At 39.1% G+C, this 21,075-nt stretch overlaps 1 protein-coding gene across 3 annotated transcripts in view; it reads right to left on the reverse strand.

Annotated features, from left to right (window-relative positions):
- Positions 1-21,075, reverse strand: part of LOC140737772 (ADP-ribosylation factor-like protein 15) — a 212,791-nt gene that overhangs the window by 100,607 nt on the left and 91,109 nt on the right. For all 3 annotated transcript variants that reach the window (XM_073064403.1, XM_073064402.1, XM_073064401.1), the window contains one exon: positions 9,334-9,542. In XM_073064403.1, the coding sequence (XP_072920504.1) occupies positions 9,334-9,542 (209 nt within the window). The remainder of the gene's footprint in view (positions 1-9,333; positions 9,543-21,075) is intronic.

Genomic DNA, 21,075 nt, shown 5'->3' on the forward strand with positions numbered 1-21,075 from the left:
CTCTTACCTCAACAGACACCTAAGATTTTCCAAAAACTCAAAATGCTGGCAGAACTCAGCAGGCCAGACAGCATCTATGGGAGGAGGTAGTGACGACATTTCGGGCCGAAACCCTTCATCAGGAGTGATGTAGATTTTCTGCCTACATACAAATCAATTGATATCCTAACTTCATCCCTTAAACTATGCACAAACATCTTTTACATCTCTGACCAATATAGCATTTGGTTTCTTGACTGAACATTTGGATCCTAATTTAAGTTCTTTGTGGTTTTTCTCATCGTCATCCCTGTAATCTCATCTGGCTCTTCTATGATGTTTCTTCTCCAATTCTCAAAACTTTTGTTTCCTCTGCTTGTAGCCTTGAATGAAATCAACCTAATTTAGGAACATTGTTCAAGTTCAGGTTTAATTGTCATTGAACCGTGCATGAATACCCATGAATTCAGCCAAACAAAACATCATCACTGCAGGGGCAAGGTGCAAAATGCAGTACTAACAGTCATACACAGTACAAGGCATATTAGCATATACAAGACTGCAGTAAAATAGTCACACAGGGGAAAAAAACATGAATGCTGCAGCAGTCTGCAGTCGAACACAGCTTGTCCCTCACTGAACAGACACTTAGGGTAGCTCTGACTCCAACATCCCACCTGCACCCCCTCCCCCAGGATGGCCACAAACAAGTGACAAGGTAGCTTGAATCCTAATCCTCGCTATGACCAAGGACCCACAGCTCATTTGCCATCCTCATCTGCCGTTCGCCAATAAAGCAGCTAACCGGACTGGGAGCAATTCAGAATCAGGTTAAAATTATGAAGGCAGTTTGAGTAGAAATCTGTTCTCACCTGCATACATTAGAAGAGCAACATGCTTCCAAAATATGGATTCTATTAAAATAAACACACTTTAATTTTGGAACAAGGGTAACATGCACAACTTGCTATAGAAAACATTTAGTTCACGCAGCAGAGAATGAACCCGGACCCTATTTTTCATACCTTTTGATAATTACACTAATAATAACAGTGAAATAATAAGAAAAGTGGAAAGGATTTGAGACATTGGGGAAGTTAGATGGATTAAACATACACATTCCATGACATCTTGGGACATCCCAAAGTGCTTTTAGCAAATGAGCAGTACATATGTTAGTAAATGCCAAAACCCACTAGGTTCAACTTGAGAAAAAAGCATCCTGCCTTGCTAATTGTTTTTATGTCAGTTGGGTAATAAATTGAATACAGGGAATGTCCTCTTTTCTAGAAAGGATAGTTTGCGTGATATTATATGTTTTACATCTCTGAGTGGTAAAAATAGGGCCTCAACTTAATGTGTGATCCAAAAAGCAGCATGTTTGCCAATGCAAAAAACTCCAAGTATTGCAGTGATCTGTCATCTCACACCTATGTCATGGAAAGCACCAGTAAGCCAAAACTAATAATTAAGAACATGACCATAAATCATTCAAATTAACTGTTTTGTCACCATTTTGAATACAGCCTCAAGGCTGTTTATATTGATCTGAATGCAACCTAAAATAACCACTAAATGTAAAAACCCACACAGTTAAAAACTTGTATTTTATACCCGCTGCTTTATGTTATCAATATTTATGTTGGGTAAAAATAAATCAATACATCATGCACAAATAAATTATAAAAGCACTACTGAATCATCAAACATCAGTTGTACATTCTGGTAATATTTGTTTCATTTTAGGAAACCTGCTTTAATTTCTACACTACAATAAATGGAAATCATAAATTAATTTGTCAATAACTTAAGATTAAAATGTAACAAATTAAATACATTTAGTGGCAACACGAGTGAATCTGCAGATGCTGGAAATAAATAAAAACACAAAATGCTGGCAGAACTCAGCAGGCCAGACAGTATCTATGGGAGGAGGTAGTGACGACGTTTCGTTCATCAATGCTGACGGCAGTCTGTCTCCCAAACTGTCCAGGTGAAGCAGGTGGGCACCCCGCTCACGCCGTGGGAGGCCAAAGGTCTCAATGAGCAGCGCTTTGAATGCTTCATATTTGCCTTCTTCCAGGGGCGACTGTATGAAATCCGTAACCTGGGTGGCTGTCTCCTGGTCAAGGGCGCTCACCACGTGGTAGTAACACGTGGAATCAGAAGATATCTGCCGAATCTAGAACTGAGCTTCTGCTTGGCTAAACCACACGAGTGGTCGCAGCGTCCAGAAAGTCGGCAGTTTTAGCGAAACTGCGTGAACAGATGACGAGTCGGTCATCTTTGGTCCAAATCTCATCGGGGTCACCAATGTAGTGATGTGCTACACACAGCGCTGAAATAACAACACGCAGTCAGTAAGCCATTTCGAGACTAGTTTATTCAAATTTCACGGCGCTGGCATTTACTCCCTAGCGCCCGCCCTCTCCGGGCGGAAATGACGTCAGAGGTGCATTACCGAAGTCTCTCCCCACGCGCTGGCTATTTGTGAGCCGGTTCGCCTGCGCAGAAAGTGAGTCGCCGCAATATATTATTTTCCTGTAAATGCCTACAAGAAAATGAATCTCAAGGTACAGGTTGACCTTCACTAATCTGGCACCACTGGGGCCTGCAGAGTGCCGGATTAGTGAAAATGCCGAATTACAGAAGGATCACATTAAGCAATAGCTAACCGCCTCATCATACCTTTAAAATATCTTGTAAATCAGTACAAGTTAGATAATAATGAAACAGAAATATTAAATGAGTAGGAAGTGAAATTTTAATAAAGTAATATACTGTACAGGCACAGATAAAATAAAGGGTACAGGTAAATTTACAGGAATTAATTTATACAAAACAACTGGGCACTTCCACTTCTAAAGTGAGGCATTTAATATACCTTCAGGCAAAGTTACATGTCTGCAAGTGTGGGGTTGTCAGGATCATCAACATCTTCATCTTGAAAAATGAGTGAATCATCAGGAACTGGTGCTGAAACTGGCACAACAGTTTCTTCAAAAACTGTCGATGTTGGTGGCAGCACATTTGGGTGAGCAGAAGCAGAAGTCAGAGAAAGAAGGTCTTCTATACGCCACATTTCACGTGACCGCCAGGCAGCTGGGCTCTTCCCTCTTCACTCGTAGTTACTCAGGGAATCCTCAAGTTTCTTTTCCTCCACTTAGTAATATACTTAAATTCAGTGGGTCGCCATGTCTGATCTGAGGTCGTAGGCAGAAGAGAACAGAGTGCTGGCCGGGCGATGCCAGAGGGCAGTGCGCGACTGCCAGCAGGTGGGCGAGAAGGCGGACTGACCCAGCGTGCACCAGCTTCCCCACCACTGGCCGGTGAGATGGACGGGTGCCAGGTGGCCACACCTCACGCAAATGATATTAATAAATGCAGGAAAACAAGCAGGAATCGCCTGTCTGTGCTTACAAGAGCGTGCCAACACGTGAACAGATCTAGCGCAACCAAAATAATGCGCAGCAGATTGGTATGGTGGCGCAGGAAATTTGAAATTACAGTTGCATGGAAAATTTGAACTCAGTACTGGATTGTCGAAGGAACTGGATTACAGGAAGTCTGATAGTGAAGGTCGACTGTAGTATGTGGTAACATACATGTATTTATAACAAATTTATTTTGAACTTTTGAACCCTCTTCAGGATTTTTTCAGCGTTTCAACCCAAAACGTTGACTGTTCATTTCCTCCCATAGATACTGCCTTCTCTGCTGAGTTTCTCCAGCATTCTATGCACAGTGTTTATGCAAAGTTTTCCAGCATCTGCAAAATGTTATGTTCAGTTTCAACAGAAGTGTCATGATGAAAGTTTAGATGCACTTCATAACACTAACCAATATTTTTAGGAACAAGTTCATAGATCTGCATAATGAGGGAAAATGTGAAGTTAACTAGTAAGGATAAAAACATCAAATTTAAGTTTACAAGAATTACAGTTAAAGGGTTCTGACAACTTGAAGCATGTAGGAAGAGCAAGTAATGGAATGTTGATGTTTCTTGCAAAGCATATGACTGGGGAAGTTTTTCTGAGCTATGAATCTTTGAAATTTTTACCCAGTGGTCTGTGAAGTTGATAGTCATTGAATATATTTAGAGATTGATGGATTTTCAGATTCCAAGACTGTCAAAGCTACAAGAGAGCAGGAATGTTGAGACCAAAAATTTGACAAGCTATAATCTCAGAATGATGGAATAGGTTCTAACAGGTCTATTCCTATTCGCTATGCTCTTGCATATTAAAAAAAAACTTGCTGCAGTAAATAATTAGATCATCTTTGGAGAGAGACTTCTTGCTCTTCACAGGAAAACACATCTTGAAGTAGCCCTTCTCTACAAAGGGATTTGTCTCTTAACTTATTCACCTTCAGTAATTTCAGCTTCCCTTCATACTTCTAAGATGTTGATAAAATCATCTCCACAATTGCATCTTTCCTTTGCAAACGTCTTCAGTTCTCATATATCCCATGTGTAATCCAACAGAAAGACCACTTCCACATTAGAACTATATTTTTTTAAACTGTCAGAACTTTAATAACTGTTGCCACATTTGACCACCAATCTTTAAAAATACAATTTAACCACAATCTTCATGAAAGTGCAAATGCAAAATAGACACCAACTCGTGCACTTAAAACCTATGCCACATGATGTGCAGTCTTTGAAGATTATTAATGAAATTTATTCAGCAAACACTGGAGTGAAGTTACATGTTTTAATCTCAATACCTTTTGTGTTGTACACAAAATACCCCCCGGGGGGGGGGGGGGGGAAAGAGAGATAAAGTGTCTGTTTATTCCCTTCCATGGATACTGCTTGACTTGTCAAGTTCCTCCAGCCTTTCTGTTTGTGCCGCTCAAGATTACCAGCATCTGAAGAATCTCATGTTGTGTGTTTACCTATTGCGTCTTACCTGTAATTATGTAGAAGTAATAACTATAAGAGCCTTGACAGAAAATTATCCCAGAAAACAACTTATTGATAGTAAATTACAGTGAACAGGTAGTGTTTCACAAGAATACATTTAAAAAAAAATCTGCAGCAGAGGTACACTGTTTCCTTTACAGCACAGGAGGTATGAATGCTACAGAGCAATTTTCTCTTTTGGGAAATGCATTAAGAAAACTTTCACAATGCACTTATTAACACATAATAATTTGTGGTCATGGATCATTAATGCTTTTTCAGCACCTGTGCATGGTTTATAAAACTTTATGAAGTAACTATATATGTTATCCAATCCTTCCTGTAATCAGGATTCGATCTAAGTAGAGTTATACATGTTACAAACTAACCACATAGACTTCCGTTAGGGGTACCAGTTTTTCCATTTTCCTTCACTGGATAATATAACTAAGCAGAACCAATTACACACATCATAAAGTTTACGTTAATTTATGATAGTCTCAAGAGCAAGTGCAACAGGAAATTCAACAGCCTACACTGTATGAATGCACATTCATCTGCTTTGCTAGCTTCCTGTAAAATAAATCTGTGAGAGTTTCAGGAGAACATCAATAAAAATATCACACACAGCTTTATACATTAATAGCTTGAGGCAAGCAATGAATTTATTTCCACCACAAATATCTTAAAAATGATGCCAAAAACATTGTGGGCAACCTGCTTACATATTTTAATCAAAACTCTAATCTCCAAAGCACAATAATAGCATCGTATGCTCTTAAATTTTAAATGCAAGCAACATAGCAACATATTAAAAAATAGATGGGAAATACTTATTTTTATGCCACTATTTCCAAGCCTATTAAGTGCAATAGGAAATCAAGATTCCTTTTCAACAAGTGCAGGGGAGATGTCTAGGACTACCTCTAAACAACTGCCCTGTGTGAAAAAATAATATGCTCACAATTCTGAGTTATGGTCATATGCTACCATGCAGTCCTCATTTCTTCTAAATTTGTACATAAATAATGGAGCGAGCCTGATAGATCAGGTCTTTCTAAGTGCTGATAGATACAACTGGCTACAGTCTAGTCTGCATGCCTAAAGAAAACTTAATTCATAAAATAACATCAAGTAACCATAGAGATACTAATTGTTTCAAACAAAAATTCTGAAAATGACCAAAAGCAAACAGCTTTGATTCCTCACATAACATTGTCTGTCCTTTAGCTTTTTTGATAAAGTAAACACAGCAGGAAAAATGACAGTTTAAGGGATGAAGGCTCTTGGGATGTTTAGAGTGAAGGAGGAAAATGTTGCTGAAAATAGATCAGTTGTTAGAAAAGATTCTGAGCTTAGAGTACAGGAAAATTTCAAATCTCAGCTCAGAACAAACAGAACACTGAAGAAACTACTTTCATATAATTTCTTGCATTACTTTTATGCTCATGGTTTCATGTATGCAATTATAAATATATTTAACTAATACCAATGGCAAAAATCGTAAAGATCATTTACCCATATTTAACAGCTTATCAGAAATTTGCACATGCTACGTTGATTTTTATTCCTAAAAGTATGTGGTTTAATGGGTAAAAATAGTATGCACAGCAATACTATGTTAAGCAGAAATCATGCATGTGATTAATACCTCCATAATCAATAAATCCTTGCCCCAATCACCTCTAGGCTATTACTGGTGGCTAGGCTACATACAGCTCTAGTAACACACACACACCACAATAATAATGTTTGTTCAGAATGGACTTTCCTACCAGGCTGAACTTATTCTGTTAACTCCTCCTGAAAATAAAGTTCCACCCCAGATGCCACTTCTCTCTTTGGTTACTGATCTTATGTCAACTCATTTTATTGATATTTTGTTTGATCCTGATTTGAATGACAAATTACTCCATGATCCAAATCAGTTTTATTTTTGTAATACCTTGGAGCCCAAGTGCTGAGCACTATTTGTCATCCTTAACCTAAGCCTGCACAGCAATTTCTCTCCTTCCAAAGTTCAAAGTAAATTTATTATCAAAGTACATGTTTGATACTAATACTACCTTGAGATTCATTTCCTTGAAGGAACTTATAGAAAAAATACAATCGAATTTACAAAAACTATACATACAGACTGACAAACGAGCAACATACAAAAGACAAGCTGTGCAAATTAAAAAAATAATACTGAGAACAAAAGATGTAAAGCATCCTTGGAAAGGAATCCATACTTCATACAGTCAGTTCATAGTGGTGATTGAAGTTATTCATGCCAGTTCAGAAACCTGATTGCTGTAGGGTAATAACTGTTCTGGAAACTGGTGGTGTGGGACCATGGCTCAACTACTTCCTGCCCATCATTTTGTCACTAAACACCAGAGAAGCTGTTTTCCGAATTCATACTTTCAACAGAAAGCTTCCCTCAATCAGAGCTTGAAATGGAAAATACTCATGGACTATGAATAAATTCCTTTTTATTAAGGACCACAGCTGGAGTGTGCACAATGAGACCCTAGTAATTCATCTGACTGCTAACAAAATTTGAGTAAATTAGTGCCATTGTGCACGCCAAAAGAAGGATTCATATCTTTGGTGGATGAACAGGACATATAGCTCTTTCAAAAACCAAAATAATTTTACATTTGTACTTTGCAAGTCAAGATCATTTGTACCAGAAGAAAAATTTGCAGCTATATTTAGTTTTGGCAAAAAATAGAAACAAAGGCACACTTTCATCTTTCTGTAACAGTCAATGGAATGAAACTTTAGACCAAAATGGACAATATTACAAACTGTCAAAACAAAGAGTTGTTGTTTTCCTGCATGATGATAGAATTTGATCCCAGCACAAATTCTTAGTAATACATAGCCAGCTACTAGTCTTAATGAGATAGCAACAGCATCGCCGAATGTAGACATCCAGCCTCTTTCCACAGACACGAAAAAGTTAGATAATCGCACAATTGCATGGTACAAAAGCATACTGATTCTGCTATTTAAATAATAGAACATCATTTCCAAACATGAATTTATAAATCATCAAAAAATCACAATAAAACAGACAAAGTAAAAACTATACCATTGTTATGAAAAATGACTGGCATGCCTTCTGGAAAATTCTGGCCAAAATTTCATTCACTTTTTTCATAAACAATAGATTCCAGTTAATTGGGCCATCGGTTTATTTGAGACAACTGTTAACGACCGAAACTAATCAAGAAAATAGCCAGGATTCCCTGCATTTATTTGGGACACAGTGCTGCTTACATGGGACAGGAGATGTTTGCTGAACGGTTTCTAACTATAGTCAGTCGCATGCAGTTGTGTGGTCATTAGACACTACACCATGCTAAAGAGTGAACAGTTTTTAAATAGCATTAGTTGTGTGTGTTTGTGCTTAAAAAGTGGTGATTTTTTTCACTGATAATTGACTAGAAACAAGCAGTACAACAATTCAGAACCGTTTTGCACACTGTGGTTTCAAGCATTCGAGCTTGGAGATGCCAGAAACAGCCAGGAGTGAAAATGACATGATTTCACTACTTCAAGTTAGGAACTATGAACAATTTGAAGACATCAACAGTCATCTTGAAAGTTACAATGAAAATGAAGAGTTTTAAGAATGAACCATAAAAAGCATTGTCTGAAGACAGTCCATTATCTGCACTAGGTGTCTGCAATGATTTTGTACGTTCACAGTCAACCAAAAGAACATGGCAGTGAATGTTCCTCTGATGAATTCCTCTGTTGATAGCTATTAAGCACTAATACAGTTTTATAGTATTACTGTAAAATTGGTAGTGTTCCAATTTGTTTTGTGTTCCATTTAAATACATAATTTGTTACCCAGTTTGTCTTTTTATACCATTTTGACTATTTCCATGAAACTTTGGTTAATTGGGACAAAATGTATTGGACCTGCTGTGTTCCAATTAATCATAATCTACTGTACATTTCATAATGTAAAGAAAAGGGAATAGTGCCAGTTGAGAAAAATTCTCAGGAGTAACGAAAAGCAAGGTCAAATTAAGAGGCTACAATGGTCAGAATGAGTGGAGTACAGGGTAAGTTTAATAGATACATAGGTCAAGAATGAAAATTGTGTCTAAAAGATATGGATGGAGAAAAAAAATCAGTAGTACAACACCATCCCTATAAAATGAAAGCTTTATGAAAATAAAGATTGTACAATATATGTAACAAAATATTGCCATTTACTGTGTTTGTTGACTTGAAAATTATGATTCTGAAACCAGACAGATCTGGTCATTAACTTGAAACTCACTCGTATTAGACACAAGGATACATTTTCAGAAAGTGTCACCAAGTTAGTATTTTTTCCTCACTCCATGATACAACTTATCTGATCCGTGTTTGAGTCCACTTATAATATTGCCAAATTGATTACAACTCACATCTCTTATGACTATTATTTGTCATACCTCTTGTAAAGAACGAGCTGCCGGTTTGTCTTGATGATTGGCTAATATTAAAAATGGCAAAGTGCATAGTTGTGGATGTTGAAGAGCCGAATGTAGCTCATTTCTCGCCGTCTCTAGATCATCTTCAGAAGATGCGCTGTCTAGAACAAATACAACTCCTTGAGATCCTTGATAGTATCGACTCCAGTATTTTCGTATATTGTCTGCTCCTTAGGAGAATTAAAGATATATTTTATTAAAATGTATTCACTCAAAAAATAAAATCAGTATTGTTTCTTGAAAACAAGGTATTATGAAAATTAGGATAGACAAGAGATCGTAGATGCTGGAAAGCAGAAGCAACACAGAGCTGGAGCAACTCAGTGGATCAGGCAGCATCTGCTGATGAAAATGGACAAAGTTTCAGGTCAAGACACTTCATCACATCTATTTCAAAATTAGGTCAATTTAAGTGAATATTGATACTTCCACACAAAAGGGTTTTGAAAAATGAGAAACAAAAGACACTGTAGATGCTAGAAATCTAGAGCAGCAACATAAAATGCTAGAGGAACTCAGCAGGTCAGGCAGCATTTATAGAGGGAAATGAACAGTAAACAATTTGAATTAATACCATTCATTATAACTAGTTCAAAGTTCAGTTAATTTGAATAAATATTGGCATTTCCACAAATTTCTTTGTGGATAAAGAGAAAATATTTTGTTATTGGATTCAGAATTATCCTTTCCTATATGATAAACTATGTATGATCTATTATTGAATTAGATGATTTTATTTTTAATACCTTAAAAGTTCTGCCTCTTACTTCTTTTGCATTTGAAATTTTCTTTTAATACTGCATTTGCAACTTTTAACACACAATTCTTTCACTTTTTTTATTTCAAAATCCCATATCTATATGTTCAACCATTATCATAATAAGAAAAACATTGGATAACTGATCTTTTCTCAAAGCATTTAACCTCTTGCAATGTTTCTACTTGTCTAATGTTTTCATGGCTGAGTACTAAAACAAAGTCCTTAATTTTCTACAATAATAAAATGTTTCTCCTAAGGAATCAGGAATATTTATACAAAAAAATCCCTAGGATGTGAACATGAATTGAAACAAAAACAAAGAGCAAGTCTGTTTTCCACATTGCTTACTTCTTGATTTTGTTATTCACCAATATTATGCAAACTGTAGCTCCCTAATTAAAATTCTCCAAGATATTCATTATGAAAACACATCAACCTAGAGATTACAAACTCAAATCTCTTAATGGCAAAGGGCCACGCAATTTGGTAAGTCTTAATTAAAATAAGTGACCATAGCTGAATCTGTAGCAATATAGGAGGAAACCTTCCAATGACACTTGCTATTCATACATGTAAATTAAGATTCCTAATTTTAAACGACCTCATTATTAAGTTAAGCTACATAAAGCTTATGTAGCTTTATCAACTTTATCTTTATGTAGCTTTATCTGAGTTTATCAACTCAGAATAACTAAATATTACTAAGGAACATCCCACTATTAAGCAGATTTGAAAAAACTGGATGTTTAAGTCACTTTAAAACAGAAGAAACTGAAAAAACCCAAATAATATGAGATGTACTCTTAGAAATTCAATATTTATAGAATTTTCCCCAATAGTGATAGTCATACTCAATAAGATTTCAATAAAACTGCTGATGTTTAGGTATAGATACAACCTACTGGCTTGGAGATATATCTACAAAAACTGGGCAAAATTTAACATGCTTTATCTTTTCAAAATAGTAACACTGATCTGGACAATGCTCACAACAGATTGTTTAGTTTAGGTTTATTCCTGACTGAAGACAATGTAGAGAAAAAACAAATTCACTGAAGATTTCTTAATCAGCCTTTTGTACCTCAGGTGGCAGAGTTCAAACTCAAGTTGTCTGTGTCATCAATTGCATTCCCTGCAAGATGGCAGTGCACTCAGATGTGGTGGCTATTACAGGTCCAGTCAAAGGTGCAGTTCCTCACCTTGTCCATTTTGTTTTAAACAAGTGCCAGTCACTGCTGAACATTAAATACTGCTGGACTATCCCATCAGTGAGTAACTCGATAACGATGGAGTCGGACTTATTGGGTACCACTGTTGTGCTGCTACCTTGATACGTTGTGTACTATTGGGTGATTGTCTTGGATGTTTTTATTGTGATCGCAAGACGCTGTGATAATGTGAACTACTGCAAGTCCAGGTCACTGACTTATTGACAAGACCAACGGTAAGAGAGCTGCATTGCCTCGGTGGTGGCAAGGACCAAGTCTAGGCTGCTGAGATGCCTGCAGCAGTTACATAGGGGAGGAGACACTGAGCGCTGTGGAAGAGGCATCTGTGGGTGCACTGGAATATGGTATGGGTTGGGAGCTGCCCCCTCCAGTGCTCCCTCAGTGGAAGAGCAAGCAGGATGCTCAGGAACTTGGGTTACTCTTTTCTCGTTTGTGACTGTGTTTTTGTGAAATTGTAACCATACGTGCTATTTGTGATACATGCTATGGGTAGTGTGCTGGGTGCTGTTGGTAAAGTGTTTTGCACCTTGGCCCAAAAAGGAATGCTGTTTCGTGCATGGTTGAATACTAACTAAACCTGAGCTTGATGTACCACAACCAACAAACTAGTAATTGTTTATTTTATTCTCTCCCCCCACTCCAAAAAAAAGCTTCTTAACAAACGAATCTCCTATATCCCAGATTGCCAGAGAGCAGACACTAAAATTTATTATCTGGTCAATTGATCATAATTAAACTTTGCAGTAGATTATTTTGGTTGAATGTAGTTCACACTCTTACTGGAAAACAAAATACTTTTTCCCTACATCTCCTCAACCCATTTTCTATTCATACAGTTGTATAGACTGATAGTTAGAATTCCAAGTTTAGCAGTACAAGATGAGATTCGCACAAAAGGTATTGATCTATGCAGTTTAAAATCAATTTGCTGACACATATGTACAGTATATTAGTTCACTTCAAGCAGCCAAACTAATTAGCATATACATTATATCTGGATTTTATCTGGTATTTGTCTCCACGTGACTTTTACTTGGTGAAGTTAAAAAAGATTGGAAAGCTTGGTAAGTGATCTCATGCATTGTTAAACATGCTGGATGAGCTGTGGAGCATTAGCCAATTGTGCTAAGCTTCGAGCAGCTTCATCTTTTAATTGGTTTTGACTATCACACAGTATATAGGTAAGAGGAGAAACAAAAACCATTCACGGTTCTCAATTTCAGAATTGTCAGACTCAAAATTAACGATTTCCTTGTACAATCTAACACTTCAAAGAAAGTAATCAACACAGGCGAGATATCAGAACTATTGTCTAACACAATCAAAATAAAGTGATATATAGACAGATGGGCAAGGTTTAGGTTAGCAGTGAATCCTTTCAGGTCTCATGGAAAACTGGCAGACTGGCAACCCATTGTCAACTAATGCAGTTGTGATCTTTGTAAATTATGAAAAGAGCTGCACGGAAATGTGTCAAACAGTTGATTAGCAGCATGGGGCATCATATCAAATTTGATTTATTAATTTTAACACCAGGCAGAGAATGGTAATTATAACATTATTTCTCTGGGCATGACATACACTTCCTGCCTTCTCCACCTGCATACCTTTGTATGTTTAACTTTTCAAATGCTGCAACACTAATATAATCCTCCATCCTTCTTTGTTGTTTAACAGGTTCTGACTGTTTTCACACATGTTCAAATTAAAAATATCAACTCCTTACTGCACACATTGGGACAATGCATGTGTAACATTCCACGATGTTTTAAACAACTAACTCTACTGTGGGTATGCATCTTTTCAAGGATAACTGATTCGCCTTGCCATGTTGCTTTCTTCCATATATCAATGCAAGGTTAACAAATTAGTAAACCAGACATAGGAATGAAAAAAAGTCCAACAGTTCAAGATCATAAATTTAAATTTAGGGATTAGGTTAATTTGGCATCATGCTCAGCACTGACATTGTGTGCTGAAAGGCTGTACTGTTTAATGTTCACTGTAGCAGCTGTTCTAATAAATTCAGTTCAATAAACTAGAAAGTAAAGTCTTAGCAAGAATGATCAAGATACTTAGGAATTGTTACTAATCTAGTTCACTAGCATGCTTCAGGGGGATCAATCTTCTATCCTTAACACAATTTGGCCTATCTGTGACTCCAGAACCACTGAAATGTGTCCCATTCTTAACTGCCTCTTGAAATGGCCAAAGCATGCCATCCAAAACCATTGCATTATAAAAGTCCTCATGGACCCAAAAGGCTCATGTCTAAAGTGAAAGAGCTGCCTTGGACTGGTCAATAGTGCCTTACCTATCATACCATCACAATCCTTGGGTGACTCATCCTACAAATAAAAATCACCCATCAAAGGGGCAGCAGAGTTGTATGAGGCAAGTGGGAGTAAGCACTTGAGTGTTTTTACAACCTACTCAACCTTCGCCAGCTCATAAATCTGTGCTGCATGCTGAATGACACTTGGAAGCAATGGCAACAGACAAAACTTAGGTGGCGGGGGGGGGGGGGGGGAAGAGGCTTTAAAGTCCAACACTATTGGGCAGTGAGGCTGTGAAGTGGTTAGTGTAGTGCCATTACAGTGCCAGTGACCCAATTTCAATTCCCGCTGCTGTCTGTAAGGAATCTACGTTCTCCATGTGAATGCACGAATTTCCTCTGGGTGTTCCAGTTTCCTCCCACGTTCCAAAGACATACACGTTGGTAGGTGCTGGATCTGACTGTTTAATTGGTATTTTCTTTGCATTTTACCAATTAATTGTCTGCTTCTATCTTAAGTAGCTTTTATATAAATATAACAGTTTATTATGCTTCCTAGTGGCTATAGAATGTATATGCAGGTTAAGTGTCCTCCCTAGTATTTAATGAATCTGGAAGCTTCTCTCAGTACTGCATTATTTGAATGAATTTTCTGATGACCCTTAATGACAAAATTGAATAAAACGTCCCTATCTTTGAGTATAAAATAGCTGAAAATAATGTTAGTTCTTAGATTTTATGACTCTCCACTTAATGGAGTTTATCACTGTCTGTATGAGCCATGTATCTATTTATTGAATTGACTATTTCTGATATCTTTCACATACGAGTAAACATCTCCATCTAAATGTGCAATGTTCAATTTATAGTAATTTGTAATAAATAGTATGTACAACAGAACAGTCAATATAGCGTAGAAATACAATTGTATCAGTGTGAATTAATCAGTCTGATGGCCTGGTGGAAGAAGCTGTCCTGGGGCCTGTTTTAATGCTGCAGTACTACCTCCCCGATGGTAGCAGCTGGAACAGTTTGTGGTTGGGGTAACTCAGGTCCCCAAAGATCCTTCACATCCTTTTTATGTACCTGTCACTGTAAAAGTCCTGAATAGTAGGAAATTCACATCTACAGATGCGCTGGGCTGTCTGCTCAACTCTCTGCAGAGTCCTGCGATTGAAGGAAGCACAGTTCCCATATCAGGCAGTGATGCAGCCAGTCAGGATGCTCTCAATTGTACCCCCGTAGAAAGTCCTTAGGATTTGGAGATTCATGCCAAACTTCTTCAACTGTCTGAGGTGAGAGAGGCACTGTTGTGCCTTTTTCACCACACAGCCGGTATGTACAGACCATGTGAGATCCTTGGTGATGTGTATGCCGAGGAACTTAAAGCTGTTCACCCTTTCAACCCCAGATCCATTAATAGCAATAGGGGTTAGCCCAAATCCATTCCTCCTGTAGTCCACAAACAGCTCCTTTGTTTTTGTAACATTGAGGGAGAGGTTGTTTTCTTGACACCACTGTGTCAGGTTGATGACTTCTCTGTAGGCTGCCTGCTATTATTTGAGGTAAGGCCAATCAATGTAGTATTGTCAGCAAATTTAATTAGCAGATTGGAGCTGTGGGTGGCAACACAGTCATCAGTATAGAGAGTAAAGGAGGGGGCTTAGGACACAGCCCTGAGGGGCTCCTATACTAAGGGTCAGAGGTGAGGGAGCCTACTCTTACCACCTGCCAGTGATCTGACAGGAAGTCCAGGATCCAGCTGCACAATATAGGGTGAAGGCTGAGGCCTCTGAGCTTTTTGTTGAGCCTAGAAGGAACTATGGTGTTGAATGCTGAACTGTAGTCCAAGAACAGCATTCTCACATAAGCATCCTTCTTCTCCAGATGTGCAAGGACGGCGTGTAGAGCTGTGGCTATTGTGTTATCTGTCAATCGGTTGTATTGGTAAGCGAATTGCATCTGTATTGCATTTCTATCCTCACTTTGGGTTTGGGTGGTAGCTAGCGGTATTGGGTGGCAGTTAAAAACAAAACCAATACAGTCACTTGTTCACCTTTTTGTTAGCACTGAGAAGGGGCGAGTAGGGAGTACACATTTTTCGCTGACTGCTTGTCTTCTTGATCAAATTACTTTTGCATGAATTATGGATGCGTTGAATGATTTTATTGTTGGTTTGTAATATAGGATTAAAATGTCCTTTTGGACTTGGAATTCGGTTAGTTGGAAGTGCGTCATACAGTGCAATTATCCCTCTCTTAACCTTCTCAGTGACTTTTAGTTTGTTTTCAAATAGTTGCTACAGTCTGTTAATGAATTATTTTTAATATACTAAACAAACACCAGTTTATGGCAAAGCCATCACCACAGACTATTTCGCACAATGGTTCACATTCTGGACAAAGAGGATTGCTTAGACCTGTTTGCAGAAAAATAATTTTAACACAAAGGAATGTAGAGAAAGTCCAGCCAGTTCTCTGATAGAACTATCATCACAACACTAAGGCGGCATGGTAGCGACACGAGCAGCTTAAGTAGCAGACCTACCTATGGCTTTGAGCTGATACATATTGTGTATCTGTGGATAGTTTGAGCAGTCAGAGTTGCCTATCCATTGGGGAATGTTGCTCCATTGGTGTAGTGTTTGCCTGAAGTCTCGTTGTTCTGTTTTATTGAAGTGCTCGAAGCCCTGGTTTGTTGGATCATGTGTAAAGTTTGAGAGTGCCGAATAATTGTCCCAATTACTGACATTTGAATTGAATACTGTTTGTTTGGTTAATGCACTGTGGATGCACAACTAATTTGTTTGTTGCCTCAGTTGACTCAGTGGAATACCAGCAGTGCATTTTCAAACATGAGTGGATCAAAGGGTGGGACTGATGAAAGTGGCTCAGAAATGGAGGCCGGCAAGAAAGAGGTTACATTTACTACCAAAGCTTTGGTGAATAAAATTAAAAGTCTTCAAAAGAAGAGCAAAACAAATGTGAACAAAATTAAAGGGTTAATACTATTAGCTAAGGATTTTATGGGGGAAAAAGGAAAGTGCCTCACAGGTACAATCTCAGTGGCAGCTTCACAAAGGTTAGTCAAGTTCTCAAACTAAACTACATCATACAGTGACTCCTTTACTTCCTAAGGATGAACAAGAGAAACAAAATAAATGGTTTACAAGCACTGAAACACAGCAGTGCAATTAAAGAAGATGTGAAACAAATGGTTGGCACAAACATTTCTCATTGATAGCGATGATTTATTCTGATACTGCTACAATAAATGAAGACATGGCTTATCTTCCAATAGATGATGTTTTGCAAGTTCCAATACATGTTATGACTCCAGATATAACAGATGATATACAAGATTATGTAAAACCAAGTGACAGTGTGTCAAACGTTGAAAGCAGAAGGGTTAGCTTTTCTTCCTCTGCTGCAGGAAGAAAATCTTCTGTACCAACTACCTCCACTGCACGCACTAAAAAGAGGCTGATTTTGCTGCATAAATGGCACGTTAATGACTACTGAATGACAAACATGCACTGGAAGAGCAAAAGGAACAGTTATGGAAAAGGAAGGAACAGCTTAAGTTGGAAGAAATTGCCACACATATGGTTAAAGTTAGTGTGGCTCATGATTTCAAGTGTGTCAAGTGTTAAAAGTACTGCAGTAGGACAATCCAATGGCATGAATTCCTATACTGAAAAGGGACCAAGAAAAACAAAAACATACAATGTCAATGCTGATTTATTTGTTCTCCAAGTGTCTGGGAAATATGAACAAGAGGCTGTTCAGGGTGTTTTCTCTCAGCTTGCACTATTGAGGCACTCTGAACCTGTCACATCCAACAGCTCAAAATGCTCACGGGGGCATGCACGTATAGCATTGAACACTTTTTTGTTTTCAGATGATAGAGATCAAAACATAATTTCTGATATTATGAGGAAGAAAAGTAAAATAAAAATTTTATTGGCACAACTTCTTTCATCTTTGCCTAAAAGAGAGATTCAAATCTTCGATGGTGACCCATTGCAGGATCATATATTCATGAAGGCCTATGAAAACAGTGTTTAAAAACAAGACTGACAGCCATGGTGGCTGCCTCTGTTTCATTAAACAATAGACTAAGGGTCACCCTAGGAAACTTGTTAGAAGTTGCCAGCATGTTAACCCCAACAGAGGATATGTCAAGGCTAAGGCTTTACTACAGGAACATTGTGATTGGACAGAAAATTTTATCCACCTACATGGAAAAGGCTCTTTCAAGGTTATCCATCAAATCTGAAGATGTGAAAGCTGTTCAAGATTACAGTCTTTTCTTACAGGCTGTTGAAATGCCGTGGAAGAAGAGCAGTACATATGCGAGCTGGATATACCTGGCAACCTCACAGGAAAAAGGACATGCATTCCCTTACGCACCATAGGTCAAGAGAAGGTCATCAGTAGCTTCATCGCTTCAGGATTGAAAGTGGCCAACTGAAATTATGAAAATTATTGTGAACTACCTAACCTCTATACACAGGAAAGTATGCCTGTCCCCAGAGGGAAAATTCCAAGACAGAGGGATCTAAGGGGATGAACTCAACTCAACTGAAATGTGTCTATTCGCCAGAGATTGATTCAGAAATTGAAAGGCTGATAGGGACAAAAGTGCCTAAAGCATTGGAACCATTGCAAGTGATTCACAGTGCTAATGATGGACCCTATGCAATTAGAACAATGTTCAGTTGGTTTATGAATGGACCACTGAAAGGAGACAATGGTGATGGAAGAGACTAATGCACAACCAGAACTAGCAGTTAACAGGATCTCAGTTTTGAACTTGGATGAGCTTTAGTAGCAGTTTTAGACAGACTTTCCCCAAATACAGTCAGGTTGAACATCTCTTGACAAACCAGGAAGACCTTAAGTTCATGCAAAATTCATTGCAAACTCCGCAAAACTGGTGGACGGCCAGGACCTCATCAGTTTACCTTTGAGAAAGGAGTTGGTTAACATGTCAAATAATAGGAAGATTGCAGAACATATTTGCATGTACTCTGCAAGCAATTTCCAGGCAGCCACCAAGTGAAGCAATTGACTGGCATGCGATTTGAATCACTTGAAAGGCATGATGATGCCAACAAGATGTATAAAAGAATTATTAACAAGATGATCCAAAAAGCACTGCAGCATGGAAGCTTAATATTGCCATTCTCAAAGCCCAAGGGAAAGCCACTGAAGCCATCAGGGAGCTGAACTTGTATCTGGAACATTTTGTTGGAGATCTGGAGGCATGGCACAAAATAGCAGAGCTTTATATCAATGAGCATGATTATGGAAAAGCAGCATTTTGCTTAGAAAATCATATTATGACTAACCCTCACAATCACATTTACAGTCAGCATTATGCAGAGGTAAAATACACTGAGGGTGGATTTGAGAACATGGAAATCTCTTGCAAATTCTTTTTCCAAGCACAACGAGTTCTGAGTATGTGGAGTACCCACAGGCACTATCTAGCCCAAGGGTAGGCAACCTTAAGCACAAATGATTTTATAGCATGTGTTATTCATTAATTTGAGGCAAAACATAACTACCGTAGATTCCGGATTATAAGCCGCTGCTTTTTTCCCACATTTTGAACAGCTTTGAACTCTGCGGCCTTTAATCCAGAGCGGCTAATACATGGTTTTTTTTCATGTCGCCTCGTAAACATTTTGCCTCGTAACAGTAGACCAATAAAATTGATGAGTAGTTCACAGAGGTCCAATGAAATTGTACGATAAATCAAGCGCACTTTCACAATTAAATTATTGTAAATCAGTCATTTGTACTCACCCTCATCAACATGGAAAATACTCGAAGAAAAGCAAGACCCGAGCGCGTCAGACCCGAGCGCATCAGACCCGATCGCGTTACGCAAGCGCGTCAGACCCGAGCGCATCAGACCCGATTAGACCCGATCGCGTTACGCGAGCGCGTCAGACCCGAGCGCATCAGACCCGATTAGACCCGATCGCGTTACGCAAGCGCGTCAGACCCGATTAGACCCGATCGCGTTAGACCCGAGCGCATCAGACCCGATTAGACCCGATCGCGTTACGCAAGCGCGTCAGACCCGAGCGCATCAGACCCGATTAGACCCGATCGCGTTACGCGAGCGCGTCAGACCCGAGCGCATCAAACCCGATCGCGTTACGCGAGCGCGTCAGACCCGAGCGCATCAGACCCAATTAGACCCAATCGCGTTACGCAAGCGCGTCAGACCCGATTAGACCCGATCGCGTTAGACCCGAGCGCATCAGACCCGATTAGACCCGATCGCGTTACGCAAGCGCGTCAGACCCGAGCGCATCAGACCCGATTAGACCCGATCGCGTTACGCGAGCGCGTCAGACCCGAGCGCATCAGACCCGATTAGACCCGATCGCATTACGCAAGCGCGTCAGACCCGATTAGACCCGATCGCGTTAGACCCGAGCGCATCAGACCCGATCGCGTTACGCAAGCGCGTCAGACCCGATTAGACCCGATCGCGTTAGACCCGAGCGCATCAGACCCGATTAGACCCGATCGCGTTACGCAAGCGCGTCAGACCCGAGCGCATCAGACCCGATTAGACCCGATCGCGTTACGCGAGCGCGTCAGACCCGAGCGCATCAGACCCGATTAGACCCGATCGCGTTACGCAAGCGCGTCAGACCCGATTAGACCCGATCGCGTTATGCGAGCGCGTCAGACCCGAGCGAAAACGCTGCTTTTAAGTTAAAGGCGATCAATAACTTTTCCTGGTAGGCTGCAGTATATATATTTTTACCAGTCGCTAGGAGATATTGGAATGTTGTTCGTGCTGTTCAGTAAAAAAGTATATGCAACGTAATTTGTGTTACCAATACGTATGTACATTTAAAAGTAGCGGTGCGGCCTAAAATCCGGTGCGGCCTTTACAATTAAAAATTGATTTTATTTCTAAAATTAGAGCCAGCGGCTTTTAATCAGGTGCGCTCTGTAGTCCGGAATCTACGGTAGATGTATTTAAATGGATAATTCCCATATTTCAAGTTTTTATGGCATTTATCTGTTCCACCATCCGTTCATTAATACGCTATCTGGCCCACAGAGGCAAAAAGGATATAGCCTGATAGACTTTAGCCTGTTATCTAGCCTGAGGAAGAGGGGTGCATGTACCATTTCTAGAACACACAAGACCATAATGCCACATAGATCCCAGGAGACATTGTACTTATAGTTGATGACACAGGACCTCACAACTCATGGATCATAGGAATAATCACTCAAGCCTTTCCAGAAAGAAGGTATGTGTGGTAGGTGCACATCAAGAACAAGACCAGGCCTATAACAAAGATCAATACAAGAGGTCGTGGTTTGAGAAGCTACAGAAGCTTTAGTTGTTTGACTTCATGGTATTAACTTGACTTGTTGAATTGACAGAGAATGGTGGTA

Source organism: Hemitrygon akajei, chromosome 13 (genome assembly GCF_048418815.1).
Source record: "Hemitrygon akajei chromosome 13, sHemAka1.3, whole genome shotgun sequence".
NCBI lineage: Eukaryota > Metazoa > Chordata > Chondrichthyes > Myliobatiformes > Dasyatidae > Hemitrygon > Hemitrygon akajei.